Source organism: Schistocerca piceifrons, chromosome 2 (assembly GCF_021461385.2).
Source record: "Schistocerca piceifrons isolate TAMUIC-IGC-003096 chromosome 2, iqSchPice1.1, whole genome shotgun sequence".
Lineage (NCBI taxonomy): Eukaryota > Metazoa > Arthropoda > Insecta > Orthoptera > Acrididae > Schistocerca > Schistocerca piceifrons.
The window spans coordinates 301,521,440-301,540,895 of record NC_060139.1 but is presented as its reverse complement, the minus strand read 5'-3'; the positions used below and the strand labels follow the sequence as shown (position 1 = coordinate 301,540,895).

The 19,456-nt window shown below is 40.1% G+C and overlaps 1 protein-coding gene across 1 annotated transcript in view; it reads right to left on the bottom strand.

The window, feature by feature from the left end:
* Positions 1 to 296: 296 nt before the first annotated feature.
* LOC124775339 (sodium-independent sulfate anion transporter-like) overlaps positions 297 to 19,456 on the bottom strand; it is a 122,634-nt gene continuing 103,474 nt past the window's right edge. The window contains exon 12 of the mRNA XM_047250171.1: positions 297 to 418. Within this exon, the coding sequence (XP_047106127.1) occupies positions 351 to 418 (68 nt within the window). The 3' untranslated portion in view covers positions 297 to 350. The remainder of the gene's footprint in view (positions 419 to 19,456) is intronic.

Here is a 19,456-nt window from a genome sequence, read left to right as displayed (position 1 = left end):
AAGGGAGTGTGTCTGTGATACAATATCCACAATCAACGTCTATCTTCAGGAGTTCTGGGAACCAGGGTGATGCAAAACTTTTTTTGATGTGTGTATTTTGTTTCATAAAGTATACGTCGAAATTTAGTTTAAGATGTGATCAAAAAATAAGAACACAGTTATAGATTTTCGTATGTTTCTGTCCATCACGATTACACGAGAGAGAGAGAGAGAGAGAGAGAGAGAGAGAGAGAGAGAGAGAGAGTGAGAGATGCTACTTGTGAGGATACGTGTCCATGGTCGGCATTTCAGATGCCATCTAGTCCTCCTCATCTAAACGATGCACAATCTGTGAGAATACATCTCTAAATTCAGCCGCCAACCCTCCAAGATGGCAACATTGGTGATGCACAGAAAAGCGGACTTGGTACTCGTTCGTCTGGAACAGATAGAAATAACAATAAATCTTTTACACTAGCCTTGCTTTTCAACAGCAATATTGTTAGCAATTCTTTCCTAAATTCTTTACTTTCAATGTCCAAAAATTGCAAGAAATTAGACATTTCTTCTTCATCAACAACGTCGTGTGATTCATCTAGTGCTGTGGTGTAACAAGGCGCCTTGTGCAGAAGTTCGAGCAAACAGCAACAAACTTTAGGTTCTTCTTGTATTACTTCTTGTTCACAATGGAATACCTTGAATCGTGACAAAAACGTCCTTTTTTTCGTCAGAAAGTGCCACAACTTCCAACATATATATTTTTTTTACTTTCTCAGAGTTTGCAAATAACTTCTGGTGTTAATTAAGTGTCCAAAACACACACACACACACACACACACACACACACACACACACACACATAGCTGCTTCTGCAGATTTTTCTTGCTCACTCATAGAGCGAACTAGAAACGCCGTACTTTTTTTGGTAAGAAGCTAGATATGCCTGGGGTTTTTCTTGACGTGCTTCACCACTCAGAGGAAAATTTTTATGGAACTGCGGAGAAGTTGTTTCGTAGTGTCGCTTTAAATTGGCACTTTTGACAAGAGTGACAGTTCTGTTGCATATGAGGCAAACTGGAACAGCTCCAGGCTTATCAGGCAGAGGAAAACAATATTGTTTAATCCATCTAGTCAAAACCTTCTTATTTTCACTATCAACTTCACGACCCAAATCGAAGCAAAATAAACATCATAAGCTTCGATAGTAACGAAACGCTCGTTCGAGTTAGCATTAACTACTGACGAAGTGATATTAAATTGTGTACTTTATTTAGATTCGTTCTTCATAAAAAAAAATGCTGGCGCCCGAGACACAGCATGTGTCGACGCACCGCAAAGGAGCTACTTCAAAGTGTAAGCTGCCACACACTAAGGGACCCGCACTGCGCAAAGGAAGGTGCTTAGTCGTCAAAGATCGCCGCCGCCGAGTGAAGTAGTTTTAAGCTATCGTTCCTGTTACGAGCATAAAAATGGTGTTTAAATGAATATGCCACCTCCCATGTACGCCCCATTCCGCAGTCTCTTGCGCTGCACAGCAACTATGTATTTAATCTAACTATAACTAATAATGAAGAATTCTAATTATTCTGCAATTATCCATACTCTGCTGCCAGTTTTCTCACCACGTATGGACCCAGAGCCGACAAAAGTAAATAGTTCAAAGTTTAAAACGTAATCTCTGTACAAGCATTTTTGTATTTCTGATTCATCTGCGTGGAACGTCAAGATGTCTGAAGAATATGAAATGAATATCGAGTTCCAGTTTTAGATGGAAATAATTTCGGAAATTGGAAATTTCTAATGCAAGGTGTGCTAGTGGTATTAGATTTGTTGCAGTTCACTGCAGAAGAATACATAGAACAAGTGAAGTTTCTTGACTGATACAGACTGAGGAGGACGAACAACGCAAAAATCTCACGAAAAGTGATTAAAAGTATCGCAGTATTAGGGGCTCCACGAGCCAAACCACATAAATAACACGTTATTTAGCGATGTACGCACTAAAATGCTATTTATTAACACTCAATAATATGCACATGATCGGAGCACATTTATATAACGTGTCGTTTAAGCTAAGTACAGGCAGCGAAGTCTAAGTGATGACGCACATTGTATCTACTGTAGACGTCACGCTGACTATTTACGCCACATCAGCTTCCCCGTTTTTGAAAAGCTGAGGCCCAGAATGTGCACGATGGCTGGAAACGTCGGATACCTCATCTTCTTTACTTCTCCGCGAGGAATTTTGTGCGAGGCAACCAGCTGTGTTGTGACCGGCTGCATGAGCGTAACACAGCTGGGCCCTTTCTCTGTTTTTGTTCGGCAGTGGCAGCGCACAGTGAATTAGGAGTGGATGTCTATCTGTTGCTGTAGCCCTCCGCACGCAAATGTTTGCTTGGTGTGCACACAATGTCAGCTGTTGACTGGTAGTTGGCAGGGGACGTGTGCCAATCAGCTGATTTGCGTCAGATATCGGTTGGTGTATCAATTTCTGAATCCAGGTGCCCCTGGCGCGTGTAGAAACTTGCACTTGCCTTGCTGCCAGCGCATGTAGAAACGGTTGTAGGAGCAAGTGGCGGCAGAGTCTGCAGTGGCTCCTCCGTAGCTGGCACCGTGGTGTCTTCTGCAGAATCTGGTATCTGAGTGGCAGTGTCTGCAGCGGTTGTGCTCTCTGAGTTCCGAAGTAGCAATTTGAAAGAGAAGAGGAGTGTGTCTTCGTCGGTATATTGCTCTTTGAGTAGTTCAATAGATACTATGTCTTGTTTAGCGTTCCCTTCTTTAAATGGTTCAAATGACTCTGAGCACTATGGGACTTAACATCTGAGGTCATCAGTCCCCTAGTACTTAGAACTACTTACACCTAACTAACCTAAGGACGCCATACACATCCATGCCCGAGGCAGGATTCGAACCTGCGACCGTAGCGGTTGCGCGGTTCCAGACTCAAGCGCCTAGAACCGCTCGTCCACACCGGCCGGCTTCCCTTCTTTGACGAACGTATTGATCCACCTCGAAATAGCACTGTAGGACTTGGAATATGGTGGTGAGAACAGTGGGCGTACACAGTTGTCTTTGTGCCAAACGTATTGAGACGACTGCAGCTCCTTGTGGATAAACATATTTCTCTCTCCGTGTCTCGTTGGACTGTGCGATCAGAGATGTTGCACGTGTGCACTTAACTGTTGCACAAAAGTTCTGTATATCTCCGGGGAAGGAGACCGCAGCGAAGCAGGTGTGATAAGTTCGCCGGCCCCCCGCAGCTGCTCTCCATAAACCAGCTGCGCAGGTGATCAGTGCATATTCCCTTTGTGAATCATTGGGGTCACAACTATGGGATTAAGACTTCCTGTGTTCTAGCCACATAAATAATACATTACTTAACATTGAACATCAAGTGTTATTTATTAACACGGAATAATATACAAGCGACAAGCAGAGTTCATCTGGAAAAAACAGTTTATGTGCAATTCAACATTGCGTCGTCATGAAGGACCAGAATCTCTATTTGTTATTTATTTATGCTTCCATCAAAGTTGCATATAATTTTTAATGGTGAATAGTTTCGAATACTTGCCTTCATTTTCAATGCATTCCCTGAGTCTCTAATGTTTCATTGTAGTATAACTCCTGTGTAACATACATACAACTTGTTCATCCACAGGGTAAACATATTATTATGTTTTCCAAGTATACCTACTCCTCTTGTATTCACTGTTACCAGCTGAAATTTAATGCAGAACTCGTTCCTAGTTTCGCTGCTGTCATGGACTGTAAGGCTGGTCCCGGCGGAGGTTCGAGTCCTCCCTTGGGCATGGGTGTGTGTGTTTGTCCTTAGGATAATTTAGGTAAAGTAGTGTGTAAGCTTAGGGACTTATGACCTTAGCAGTTAAGTCCCATAAGATTTCACACACATTTGAACATTTTTTTCGTTCCTAGTTTCAACCCATGTTCTCCTGTAACTCCATCTCCAGTTCCTTCCCCTACCATAACTTTCCAACATGTATTAGGTTATCGTCTCCCTTTACATTCTGAGTTACCCGTTCAATATACATCCTACTCCCTTTTATACAATTTTCTGCTGTTCTTGATATTATCCTATATTCATCTACTCTGAAATCCCTATTTTCTTTCCATTTCACTCCACTGAACCCCACTAAATCTAAATTAAGCTCTTACGTTTTCCTTGTCAGGCTTTCTACCTTTCCTACAATATTTAGACTTCTGGTTTTCCACGGTTTGACTAGTAGCATGTTACTCTTTCACTGGTTATTCAATCTTTTTCTGTCATCTTACCCTAGGTAGTCCGCTACTGGAGATCAAAACGGGGGATCAATCGGGAATCTTTCAGCAAAGGGGAGATCATCATGACACTTTTTCACTTAGGAGCTACATTTCCTGTGGACACACACAAGTCAGTAGCTTCTATTGCGTTTTGCTTCCTCATGCCTTTCGTCTTAGCTGATTCTTCCACATTTCAGGTGCCATTTCCCAATTCAAGGGCAAGAGGACGCCCTGAATCGTTGCCCACTTCTTCTCTTTGATAAGGTTGTTGGCAGAATGAAGGTGATTTCTTATGCTGGAAGTCGTCAGCTGTCATTGCTGATGATTATTTTTATTCATAATTGAGGCAGTGGCTGGAATCTAACCCAGAACCCAGGGCTTTTTGATTAGTAGTCAAAGAATGATATGTGTGGAGACACTTATGGTTCCTGAAGAGGGACAGCAACCTTTTCAGAAGTTGCTGGGACATCAATCAAGTCGCCTGATTTATTTGCGTTTAACATTAGACAACGTGTTCTTACTATATTGTTTCCGCAAATGACTGAAAGCAAGGGGAAATAACAGCTGTTTCATTTTCCAAGGGCACGCGGCTCTATTGAGTGGTTTGGTGATGGTATCTCCTTGGCTAAAGTACCCCAGAGCAAGAATATTCCCCCCAATCACAGCTTTGCGTCGGGAATACTCAGGATGATGATGTCATTGCAGAAAACAAATATGGATCTCTGGGTCAGAGCGTCGATTGGTAGATCGCTCAGCTGGGTAGTTACGTTATAGAATTCAAAAAGAGAAACTGATACGTTTGAATCAGATATAGCGGGAAACAGTGATGCGCGGTGGCAGGAATAACAGGACTTCTCTCCAGATCTTAAATAGAGGCAATACAGGAATAGGTCTGACATGAATAAGAAAACATTAATTCAGGTAGTCTGATGCAAACAGTATAGTGAACACATTATCGTAGCCAACATCTACTACAGTAGTGAACATTAATATGACTACTAACTTACATTTATATGACTACTAACTTCACAGATGATGAAGAGAGCTGGCCGGGATGGCCGAGCGGTTCTAGGCGCTAGAGCCTGGAACCGCTCGACCTCTACGGCCGCAGGTTCGAATCCTGCCTCGGGTATGGAGGTGTGTGATGTCCTTAGGTTAGTTAGGTTTAAGTAGTTCTAAGTTCTAGGGGACTGATGACCGCAAATGTTAAGTCCCATAGTGCTCAGAGCCATTTGAGCCATTTGATAAAGAGATTGAAAGAACATACAATAAGATAAAAGCAATTATTCAAAGCGTTAAGTCAGAGGGAATATAATTATGATGGGGGATTGAAATTCAATAGGAAAAAGAAGAGAAGGAAAAATAGTGGAACATGGACTGGAAGAAAGGAATGCAAGGCCAAGCCGTATGGTAGAATTCTTTGACCACTGACTGCGCTGGCAATAAGTGTGGGTATAGTGCGTAATCGTACCCACTCATAAGTTTCAGACTGGATATCTTACACAATCTGAATCTGAAGGAACATATTTACACTGAGAGACTCTTCGCGGAGTAGCTGTGCTAACTCCAGCTACGATGACTCACTTGCGTCTTAGTGCGAGTTCTCTCCTGCTTTTGGGCGTTACCAATCTAACATACTGGTGCAGCAGCTGTCGCACATTCTGAAACGTTGCGGTTCCCAACGGGAGAGCTGCTAACTGAAGTGATGAAACAGCTCCGGATTGTCGTGAGGTGCAGCAGCCGTTCTGACTGGGCAACAGCACTACCACCATTCTCTCAGTGTACAGACGAATGCATTTATGAAAATAAACGGCCACTATAAATGATTCATTCGTTTTCAGAGCTCTACCATGCCGGCCGGTGTGGCCAAGCGGTTCTAGGCGCTTCAGTCTGGAACCGCGCGACCGCTACGGTCGCAGGTTCGAATCCTGCCTCGGATATGGACGTGTGTGACGTCCTTAGGTTAGTTAGGTTTAAGTAGTTCTAAGTTCTAGGGGAGTAATGGTTCAAATGGCTCTGAGCACTATGGGACTTAACATCTGTGGTCATTAGTCCCCTAGAACTTAGAACTACTTAAACCTAACTAACCTAAGGACATCACACACATCCATGCCGGAGGCAGGACTCGAACCTGCGACTGTAGCAGTCGCGCGGCTCCGGACTGAGCGCCTAGAACCGCTAGACCACCGCGGTGGGGACTAATGACCTCAGATGTTTAGTTAAGTCCCATAGTGCTCAGAGCTATTTGAGCCAGAGCTCTACAAGGCCATCCATATAAACCTGAACTACTTGAATGGCTCATAATTCTTTCCGAAAGATGATTTCAGTAGCTGTAAGAGACTCAAAAGTACTGCCCGTTGTTGGCAAGTTGACTGTTGTCTTGGCACATGAGGTCCTCATGTTCATTCGTAATCTCGTCGGTCGCGGTTTGTGAAGTCTGCGAGCGTGTAGTTCGGGCTGCTTGGCTGTAAAGAGCAAATTAGTGCTTCGTTCGAATTCGTTAGCTGGCAGAGACATCCTGTACACACTTCGAAAGCGGATGTTTGTTCTGAAAACATACTAGAAGGCAGACTCATTGATTACAACACAAGGGGCATTCCGGAGAGAATTTAATGTGCGTGATTTTCCAACAAAGGCAACAATTTTATCGATTGAAAGGAAACTGAAGATAACTAGTGTACTAAACAGTGGCAGTGGTAAACATAGACCATCATTGAGTGAAGTGGTTATTTGATTATATTCGAAGATGCTTGAAGAACTCTTCAAGGAAATCGTTGCGTCGATTGAACCAGGAGACAGGCATTTCATAGGCCACATGTCAGAGACTTTCGAAGAAACCGGCATTGCAATCGTACAAAGTGCACATTATGCAGGCGTTGTAAGAAACAGATTACAAGGAAAGAATGTATTACTGTCGGTGGTTTCCTGTTCAACGTCCAGACATTCTGTACATAACATTGTTTACAAATGACTCGTGGATATATCTTCCAGGTTACATCAATACGCGTAACAGCAGATACTGGGCTGATGTAAACCCCCGTAACATGCACGAACCACCACTGCACGATGAAAAGTTTGAAGTGCGGCGCGCCATGTCAGCTTCCAGGATTGTTGCCCCTATTTTCTTTAATATGAGCATAGGCACCATAGTTTATACAGGCATCTTCATTATATTTGTGGAGCAGCTGGATGACATCGAACTAACAGAAAATTATTTCCAACGAGTTGAAGTGACGTATCACACGTCTACGCTTGCAAAAAACTTGGATCCAGTTTCCCTGGTGATCAAATAGTCTCAAGAAAATGTACCACTCCCCCCATTGCCTGGCATAACTTTCTGACTGGATTTTTCTTGTGGGGGTATCTTAAAAGCCAAGTGTACAAGAGTAGACCACCGACAGCTGCTGAGCTCCAAGTGATCAATTTTTGTCCAAAGCGCTGGGCGAGCCCAGAAGGGGAAGCCGACACTGTTTGCCACCTTTCGGCCAGTCGGCGATGACAGAGTCGAGGGACAAGCCCTGCAATCTTCCTCAAACGATTTTGCGGAAATTATTTGGTAAAAATGTCATTTTTGCTTTACTTATAGCTTCATGTGTCAGGTTCATGATGATGTTTCGTTGGTTATTGTGATATTTGCATGGAAGTAAGACACTACGAGAAATTCGGAAAAGTTGACAATGAAAAATACGTACCACTATGATTTTCCGTTTGGTGCATATTACATAATATCATGCTGCATTTGAAATTTAGCTAACATATCGAATTTTACCTTATACTTGGGTTGAAGTCTCAACCTGCCATCAATCTCTAGAAAATTGATCTGACGTAGCACACTCATATGGGATCGCGCCGCACCAGCGATAAAACCAGAGTGAAATATTCGTAACATTCCTCATACTTCATAAACGATTTGCGATAAGGAAAAGAGATTTTTGGAAAATAATACCATGCAAAGAGGAGAGTATTTTGCCATATGTTTATTATGCAAAACTTCATTATTTACTGTGTTATTCCACTCATTACAGACTTTTTTGATGAAAGAATTTAATTTTTAAGGGCCGTCGATAGCTGGTGAAACGAGAAATGCTACGGGTTTGGGAACAGCACAATTGAAGACATTACACCTTTATTTTGTACTGAGAATGTGCTTTTACATAAGCCAATGACCATACTTTTCCTCAGTTCCCTACTTAATAAACCACTGTTTCAGAATTCTCTCAGAATTGTGTCTGTGCAACATGTTAGTGAGGTGACATTTTATAAACTCCATTGAGTTTTGGTAAAAGAAGCAAATTTTAACATAGCATCAAGAGATATATGTAGGTTTTACTCAGTGTTCGCCACTCATGATGCTTCTCTGAAAGTTACAAATGGTTAACAAACCAAGCGAAAATAAATCGCTGCATTTTCAGTAGAGTTCTTTTTAGATACTAACCAAGGCAGAGGTGACAGATATTTTTGAATGGTCACCATGCAAATGTGGGTGTCTAGAGGATCCACTTAATATTTACAAAAATATAACTGTAGGCTTCAGTGTAGAATGCCACTTCCCCTCCAGTGCTCGGCATTTCTCCTACAGCACCTGCCCTTAACAACCACCACTACCGCCCTCCCCACTCCTGCCCTACTGGCTGCACATCTACCATCCACAGTATTTTGTTCTATGGTCGTGCATTGATGCTGATGGAGAGCATTTCCAACATTTGCTGTGAGAACTTTGTATGTATGTAATCTCTCAACTGTGTATTATCATCTCCAGAAATTGCAAATGTATCCTATGATTGTTTCAAATGTTATGACTCATTAAAGCAGTTCAGGTTTATTTGGATCACATTCTATATTTTCCAAAGCATTACATGTCCAGATATGAGTGATGGATGAATAGAACCTCAAACTCACCGAGTTTGCATTGTGCCCACCGGTTGGCGTTACAAAGCAAGAAAAGAGTCTTTGAGTGCTGGAATATGAAAGATGTTTATGTCTTACAATAACGCAGTGTGCATTCAAGAGAAATTATGGAAAAGAACTGCTGTGTAAACAGAGCACTGTCTGTTGCTATCGACAGTTTACGGAAACTGGTTGTCTCTGTAAACAAAAAATACTGGTCGACCAACTGCGCAGTGTCACAGAGGTGAAGCTGTATGACCCGGTTCCATGACAGCTGATTCACCCCACTCCCACTAGAGCATCAGTGTTCATGGCTACTTAAACAGCAAACTTCCGCATAGCTGGATTGGGCTTAGTTAAATAGATGGCATTTTTAATGATTTTGAATTTCCTTAAAAGGTCTCTTTTTACGAATTTTTCTTCCGTTTATAATATCTGTGAGGGAGAGGAGGAGAGAACAATTTTTTGTACAATTACTCACTCAGATGAAATATCAACTGATAACACTTGGATAAAGAAAACCATGAAAGAGTGTATGCACCAGAAGATTACAGGCATTATATTGTGGTAAGACATATTTGAAAATGAAGATCATTTCCAGGGACAGATCTGAACTCTGGCCATAATTTATTGGCTGTGAACTCCCAATTAAAACTAAAGAAATTGGAGAAAAGTGCAAAATTGAGAGGGGTTCTAGATAGATTGCCAGAACCAGAAGTCATTGAGAGTTTGGAAGGGAACGTTAGGAAACAATTGGCTGAAATAGAGAAATTCCCATCCTCACCTTATCCTATCCTATTTTGTTAATATTTTGTATGGATATATTATTTCTGTATGTTTATGACATGTCTCATAATATTGTACTAAATACTCCATGGATGGATGAATGAATAAATAAATATATAATTAAATAATACAAAGTGAATGAATAGGTTTGACAGATGAAAAACAAAAGGCAACAGAAGAACAACTACACAAGGACAAGGCCCAGAAGAAATCCCTGAACACCACACGAAATACTGGATTTATTTGTACAAAGGAAAATTATAAAAATGCAGTAAATGAAGCAGCAGTAGGGAATACAGATGACTAAACAATAATATTGACAGAAGGTGCAAAATGGTGAAGCAGAAATGGGTGCAGGAGAAATGTAAAGCTGTAGAAGCATCCATGGCTATGGAAAAAAACATAATTATGCTCATTATATCAAATTTAAAGACACCTTTGGAGAAAAGAGAAGCAACTGCATGAAAATTAAGAGCTCATATGACAGGTCAATACAAAGTAAAGATAGGAAGGCTGTAAGGTAAAAGGAATATATAGCATGAAACATGGAGCTAATATTATATTAAGGAGAGAGAAACTGAATGAAGATGAAGTGGATGCAGCAGAAATACAAAGCTGTAGAACCACCCATGGCTATTGGAAAAATACACTGGGGCACCAAAGAAATTGGTATAGGCATGCATACTCAAATACAGAGATATTTAAACAGGCAGAACACGGCACTGCAGTTGGCAACACCTATATAAAATGACAAGTGTCTGGCGCAGTTATTAGATCAGTTACTGCTGCTACAATGTCTCCTTTTCAAGATTTAAGTGAGTTTGAATGTGGTGTTATAGTTGGTACATGAGTGATGGAATACATCTCTGAGCTAGTGATGAAGTTGGGTTTTCCCGTATGACCATTTCACGAGTGTACCATGAATACCAGGAATCCGGTAAAACATCAAATCTTATACAGCACTGCAACTGGGAAAAGATCCTGCAAGAATAGGACCAACAATGACTGAAGAGAATCATTCATTGTGACAGAAGTGAAACCCTTCCACAAATTGCTGCAGATTTCAATGCTGGGTAATCAACATGTGTCAACGTGCAAACCATTCAATGAATTATCATGAAAATGGGCTTTTGGAGCTAAAGGCCCACTCATGTACCCTTGATGACTGCACAACACAAAGCTCTATGCCTCACCTGGGCCCATCAACACCAACATTGGACTATCAATGACTGGAAACGTGTTGCCTGGTTGGATGAGTCTCATTTCAAATTGTATCGAGTGGACAGACGTGTACGGGTATGAAGACAACCTCATGAATCCGTGGACCCTGCATGTCCACAGGGGGCTGTTCAAGCTGGTGGAGGCTCTTTAATGGTGTGGGGCTTGTGCAGTTGGAAGGATATAGGACCCCTGATCCATCTAGACATGGCTCTGACAGGTGATATGTATATTGTGGCCTATTTCTAATAAACGATCTGGTTGATGGTATTGGCAGCGGCATTAGACTGTTTGCCAATGATGCTGTAGTCTACAGGAAAGTAGTATCACACCAAAGTTGTGAACAAATCTATAAGGATTTGCAGAAAATAAATGTATGGAGTAATGACTGGCAGTTATCTCTCAATATTAGTTAGTGTAACCTACTGCATATAACAAGGTGAAAATCACCATTAATGTACAAGTATAAAATAAATGCCCAGTCTTTGGAAGCAGTAACGTGCATCAAGTATCTGGGTGTGACTATTTGAAATGATCTCATATGGAATGATAAGATTACACATGTAACAGGTAAGTCTGCAGTTCATTGGTATAATCCTGAAGCTATGCAGTCCTTCAACAAAGGAAATACCTTACAATATGTTAGTTCACCCAGTCTTAGAGTATTGTTCATCTGTATGGGACCCTACCAGTTGGGTGTGATTCAAGAGATTGAGAAGGTCCAAAGAAGAGCGGCAAGATTCGTGACTGGTACATTTAGCCATCACGAGAGCATTACAAATCTCATAGAAAGTTTGAAGTGGGACACACATGCAGATAGACAGCGCGCTAAACAGAAGGGGCTAAATTCCAAAACTCAATCTTCACCGAGGATGTAGAGCATATATTATTACCACCGACTTTCAAGTTGCGCAGTGATCACCATTCAAAGATAAGGGAAATTAAAGCTCATACTGAGGCGTTCAGACAGTCGTTTCTCCCTCACATGAGCCGCAAGTGGAACAGAGGGGGGGGAAATATGACTTGTTGCCAATTGTACCCTCCACCACACACCTCTTGGTGGCTAGCAGAGTATATATGTAGATGTAGATGTAATGTTATGCAATATGTACACTGCACAAACTTTAAGAGAAACCAGGTAGACATTAGGAAGTGAAATAAGGCTCCAAGAGAAGAATTAACGATAGCAAAGGACTTCAGAAGACCAGTTGAATGAAACTGATAGTATGTTGAAATGGACTACAAGATGAATCTCAACAAAAGTAACTCAAGGGCAATGGAATATAATAAAATGAAATCAGATGAAGATGGAGGCATTACAATACATAATGAGACACTAAAACTAGTAGAGATATTTGGCATAAAAGTAGCTGATGATTACAGAAAGAAAGTGGATACAAAATGAAGGAAGGCAACAGCAAGAAATGTAACTCTGGGAGGGATAAATTTGTTAAAATTGAATAAAAATTTGAGTGTTAGGGAGTATTTTCTGAGGGTATTTGTCCGAAAATTAGCCTTGCACGGAAGTTAAACATGGACAATAAATAGCTCAGCGAGGAGCAGAATAGAAACTTTTGAAATGTAGTGCTACAGAAGAATGCTGAAAATCAGATGGGCATATCACAGGACTGAGGAGTAGGTACTCAACTGAAGTTGTGAGTCAAGAAATTTGTGTCACCACCCACCTACAAAATGGAATCAGGTGATAGGTCACAATTTGAGGCATCAACAATCATCACTCTGGATTTGTGTGCATGTGTTTGACATGGAAGTAGGGGGGGGGGGGGGGCAGGATGGAGAGGGTGCCTGAGTATAAAAGTGTGGAGGGAGACCAAAGCTGAACTGTAGTAAGCAGTTTCAAACAAATTAATGTTACAATAGTTCTGTGGAGATGAAGAAGCTCGCACAGGTTATAGTACCTTGGAGAGCTGCACCAAAGCAGTCTTTAGACTGATGACTACATCATCATGAACTGACATAGTAATTAATGCACCATGAAATATACAGAGATATAGACTATATACAATAATATGTATGAGCTGTATGACGATTTTACAAGTGTGCTCACTTGGCTGCTGTCAGTACGAATGTTGATTACATCTTCTTACGTGTAAATGCTAGAAAATACTTTTGTACAATCAGTTGTTGGAGCTATTATGTAAAAGACTGCACTTGTATTTCACCTCGAGTCATGAGATACGTCTTTCATTTAAATCAACACTACAAGAATTCTATCATGGTTACAACTAACAAAGAAGTCCTCTCTCAACCATTCCTCTTCATGAGTATTAAAAAAAGATAAACAATTGTATAACAGTCAAATAAATTTTGGCAAACACATATTCTTAAGACTCTCTGAGCCAATATCTATGTCTACATGACTGCTCTACAGTTCACAATTAAATGTCTGATAGAGCGTCCATCAAACCACTTTCACACTATTTCAATACCGCTTCTCTCTCAAACAGTTTGCAAGAAAAACAAATACTTAAATATTTTTACATGAGCTCTGATTTCTCTTATTTTATCATTTCTCGCTATGTACTTGGGTGTCAACAAAATATTTTCACATTTGCAGTAGAAAGTTGGAGATTGAAAATTCGTGAAAAGATCTCACTGCAATGAAAAACACATTTGTTTTAATGATTACTAGATTGCTACCATAACTCACATAGCATGACAACACAAAATGAACAACCCTTCCTTGAACTTTTTCAAAGTCCTCCATCAATCTTATCTGGTAAGGATCCCATACTGCTTAGCAATACTTTAGCAGAGGATGGATAAGTGTAAGGTGGACACTCTTTAGTGGATGTGTTGCTTCTTTCAAGTGTTCTGCCAATAAAATGCAATTTTTGGTTTACATTTCCCACATCATCATCTGTGTGATTTTTACAGTCTAGCTTGATCGCAATAGTTGTCCTTAGGTACTTAGTTGAATTGGCACCCTTTTGTTTGACTTATCATGTAACTGAAATTTAATGGATTCCTTTTAGTACTCATGTAGATGACCTCACACTTATCATTGTTTAGAATCAGTTGTCACTTTTCGGGTTACACAGATATTTTGTAAATCATTTTGCAATTGGTTTTGATATTCTGATGGCTTCATGAGACAGTACATGAGAGCATCATGTGAAAACAATCTAAGACGGCTGCTCATATTATCTCGTAAATAGTTGACATAGATTAAGAATGGCAGAGGGCCTGTAACACTTCCCCATGGAATGTCAGATATCACTTCTGTTTTACTCAATGGCTTTGTATTAATTACTATGACCTGTGACTGACAGGAAAAAAATTGAATCCACTCACAAAACTGAGACAGTAGTCCATAGGCACGCAATTCAGTTAAGCTGCTTGTGAGGAATAGTATCCAAAGCCTTAAGGAAATCTGGATATATAGAATCAATTTGAGATTCCCAATCAGTAGCACTCATTACTTCATGACAATAAAGAGCTGTGTTGCACAAGAAAGTTGTTTTCTGAGTTCATGGTGACTCTGCATCAGCAGATCATTTTCTTCAAGGTAATTCATAATGTTTGAATGCAGTATATATTCAAAAATTCTTCTGCAAATTGATGTCAGTGATATGGGTCTGAAATTCAGTAGATAACTCCTATTGCCTTTCTCAAGGATTAGTGTGACCTGCACATCCTTCTGATCTTTAGGTGTTGATCTTTAGTGAAGCAAGTGGTTTTATGGCACTGCTAACTATGGAGCTATGGTGTCAGCATACTCTGAAAGGAATGTAATTGGTATATAATTTCAACTGGAAGACTTCCATTTATTAAGCAATTGAGTTGTTTCACTACATCAAGGGTACTTACTTCTAAGTTACTCTTGTTGACAGCAGATGAAACTTATCAAATGTAATTACAATTTCTCTATTTGCTACTATTATTCTGCCTTGTTTTTTTTTTTTTTCTCTAAGTCTTCCTTTCCCTCTATCTTTTTCTCTTACACATACTCATATATTTGGTAACTGGAATTAAGGTATTGTTAGCAAAACATGGAAACAAAAGATGGGTTGTATCAGTTTTATGTTTATTAAATATAAAACAGAATAAGTAAAGTTCAGTAAACTCTGGGGCACTTTTCAACACAAACTGACTGCAGTATCATATACTAATATTTAAAATACTGGAAACAACATATCACAGACAATTTGTACCTTGATTCAAATCACTATAAAATATATTTGCAAATATATAATAATATCATATTTTTATTAACTGCAGTTAGATTTACATCTATTTTTAAAAGAAGTGGTTGAATGATTTTAAAAAAAGAAAAAATAACAAATTTATCTTCCTAATAATCATTATGCAACTTAAACATAAATAGCTGAAATCTGAACATTTGACAACTGCTGTATACTACTGGATGGAAGGCAGGTAAAGGAACATAAAATTTCAAAAACACAAATAACATGGCAGCTGCAACACCTTTAACATTGATTCAGAAACTTAAAAGATAAATATCTTGTCTATTTAGTTTTACATGTGAATGATGTGTGGCTATTTGCCTACTCCTCTTGAAAATTCTTTTTTCTGGCTGTGTTCTTTGTTTTTATTTTGTACTGGACTCAGCTTTCAGCTGAGTCTGTTGGGTGAACAATATAGTTTTAAGCAAAGCAAGTCAATTTCAGATAAAATCCACATAGAAAAGTGACTTTGTAGCAATCAGGAACTTTATTATTTGAACATATTGTAAAAGGATGACAAATACTTGTAAAAAAACTCAGCAGCAGAGTGAAAATCTAGGTCTGGTAAAAACATATTTGTTATGCACAATGTTAAGAAAGGGAGAAATCAGATATCTTCCTATATAATGTTGGAAACTTATTCAGCAAATGAGGGAACTGGTAGGCTAAACCACAGTTGTAGAATCTTTACTCATCATAAATGTAACATGATCCATAAAAACATTAGTAAAATGCTAAGTTCTCATTGTATCTTTGACACTGCTGTACAAGATTTGGATAATGGTAAAAATGAGAACAGAATAGGGCAGGTGAAATATAGAAATAGTATTAACAGTATACCTATAAAGAACTGTATATGACAAGAGTTTTCCTATGTGATTGAAATGACTGGGTTACATTTGTTGTTGTGAAGATTAAGTAGGAAGTATATAATTAATGCTGATGGTTACTGTTATGGGTTTGGAAGTTCAATAGTCTGAATATAAGTGTCATTATTGAAACACACATAAAGGAACTGTCATGAAATATTTTCAATGTTTAATTTGCTAATGGAACTGTAGAAGGTTTGTACAAATTAAGACATGAACATGTGGTGCAACCAACACTGAATTTTGAAGAAAGAAAGAATAGTTATAATACATATAACTACTGTGGGAGCCTATCACATATCTAGGACTGACACTGATTATGTAGTTGTGAACATGTGCTTCATGCTTCTTTCAAATATTGATACCAGGTGTACCAAAAATCCAAACTCCTGGTTTATCATTTTACTCATACTTTTGTATTAATACCTTCTGAAAGATAAATGTTAGAATCCATAGTGTAAAATATCTCAAATTGTCTATTAAATCAGAATGAATCTCCACTAGTTCTGGGCGTACATCATCTGTACAAAAGTGGTGACAACTCGAGACCTGTGAAACATGCAAGTCACACTTAGAACATTTTTGTGATTAGGCAAGACTGTGGATCTTCAACCATCGAGCAACAACAACAACTACTACTACTACTACCACTGCAAACCATGTGGAGTTATCAAGAGCTAACAGCAGCAGTGCTAGCCATACTGAATGCAAAAGGCAATTCTTCTGTGCTACCTGTGTTTACAGTTTTAATGCATAAAGTGAAGAGTGAGACACTTACTACTGATGATTAATTTCAATTTTTGGGCTTGCCAAATTTTCAGCATGGAAAGACAAAATACCATATTCTTGTCAAGAAACACCAAGTTCTATCACCAAATGCCACTATCAAAGCTGCTGGAACGTGAGCTGCCTAGAATATTTTTGTTGTTACACGAACATGTCTTGATGAAGAAATATATTATTGCAGCAAACTTAAAATTTTGGTATCTGCTGACCCACAAAGATCAAGTAGGAATTGCAATTTTGAATGTTTGCATGGACAGATCTATAATGGCTCTTTAATCAGGTACGTTATAGTGTGTCTTAACCCCTACTTGGAAGTGAGGAACCATACAATAAGGAACCAAAATCCTTCTCTGATGGAAGTAATGTAAATAGCTCAAGCCTTTGAAACTGTCCATGCAGCCCAGAGCTTGTTTATGATGGAATAAGATGAAGTGGCAGTCAGCTCACCAGCACAGGTCATGTGGACATCATGCCACCAGGGCCCGTGCCTTCTCCATGGTCTGGATGACCGCATAAACAACATCGCCAATGGAGATGGGGTATGTCACTTACAGCACTGTTGCTCATCTGTAAACACTGTTCTCTTCACCATGCATGCAGTGCAAGCACCATTGATGTGCAACATGTCACAGGTTTTGCAAAAATGGACACTTGCAAGAGATATGCTTTAGCAGTTGTGCCACAAATACATTTCGACCTGTGGAAGTGAACCAAGTGAACAATAAACCTACAGAAGTTTAGACTTCTCAGATTTCAGCTCGGGAACTGTACTTATATGAATTCATAAACAAACATCAGTGGAGTTACTTCTTGATACTGGTGCTTCTGTGTCATTGATAAGTCAAACCACTTACTTAAGTTTAGTATCACTGTCTTTGTAGGCTGCCAAGACAAACCTTTGAGCCTAGCAAGCCTTCTTGTGTCCTTATTAGGACAACTTTTGCTTACGTAGAATCAAATCACTCATCCAGTAAATGTTCTTGTGTAGTGGACTCCAAAGTGGACAATGTTTTAAGGGGAGACTCTTTCCATGCTTTTGGGTTTATGGTTCATGAAACTGTACATTCCACACAATCCAAAAGACCTTGCACCACCCTAAAGACTTTCTGTGATACATTCAAACGTCACTCTTAAGACGGTGGCTACTCTGTACTTGAATAAAGCTCACATAGTGACTCTTGCTCTAGAGGACACCCTCAAACAGAACTGGACAGATCCACTTGTGAATAAGTGTTAATGCACATACTCCATAGTTAATGGATCGCTCCACTGGTATCAATATCTGCCAATGTTCTGCCTGGCAGGCCCATCAAGCTACTCCTCCCTTGCAGTTCTCTTCCTGTCCCAGTTCTGAGGAGCTGTGGGAGAGTACCTGCCAAGATTCTGCCAGCCCATTTTTGAGTTCCACATGGTTGGTTATGACTGATTCCTTGTTCCATTCCCTTTTATCATCCACACATCCCAGGTCACTTCAGCCACTACTACCATGGCCTTGGAAAAAATCGTTGCTCTTAAAGGCACCTATGTACTTCATGATTTCATATAATAGGACAGTATTCTCCTTCCATGCCTTCAAATAGTTTTGTACCTATGCAAGGATTCACCACATTCATACAGAACGTTTTCATTCAACCTCCAACAGTCATGTGAAAACTGTATCCACACTTTCAGGACCCTACTCCAGGTGGAAATGAAGCCCAACAATGCACCTAATGCCCTCTGTATTTTTCTGGCAGCTTACAGGTCCCCCCAATTTGAAAGCCACATTATGCCAGAGTGACTTCATGGCTGCCCTCACTGTGCCCTCTCAGACTGCTCTCACCTCCGCCAGTAAATGTCTTTTCTGAGGCTTCTCTGTCCTAGTTGGGGATTTTGGTGATGTCCACAAGTTTTGATGGCGCCCATCTTGGGTCTCTGAGATGAGTTCTGCCCACCATGGGCTCTTGCAACACCATCAAAATCAGCTTCATCCCTACCTTCATGATCAGCCACCTCCTGCTTCTCTGCCCCCCTCCTCCACATCCCTAGTGGACCATTTGATCCTGAGACAGTTCATGCAACTTCTGTCAAGCCTTCTTCTGCTCTAGCATTCTGCAGTGATGCCCGTAATCTGTAATCTTTCCTGGTGGCAGCTCTACTGGGCCCCCCTCCCCCAATAGTTGCTGCTGGGGGAGGGGGGTAGGAAGGGACGTATATTGGCACCACCTGATGTCACTGTAAAATGTGATTAGCTGACACAGCATTAGTGTTGATGGCTATGGTGCCACTACACAGGTGGCACTTGTCACCAGGAGCATCCTCTGACATCTCCTGTACATAAGCCAGCCAAGGACCAGTCTGAGCCAGTTATGATTCTACTAGACATGTGTTGATAGAGTGGAAGTGCACACTGGACTTGGTTTATGAATGCTTATCTTTTAGACTCTATTATTTACAGATAGG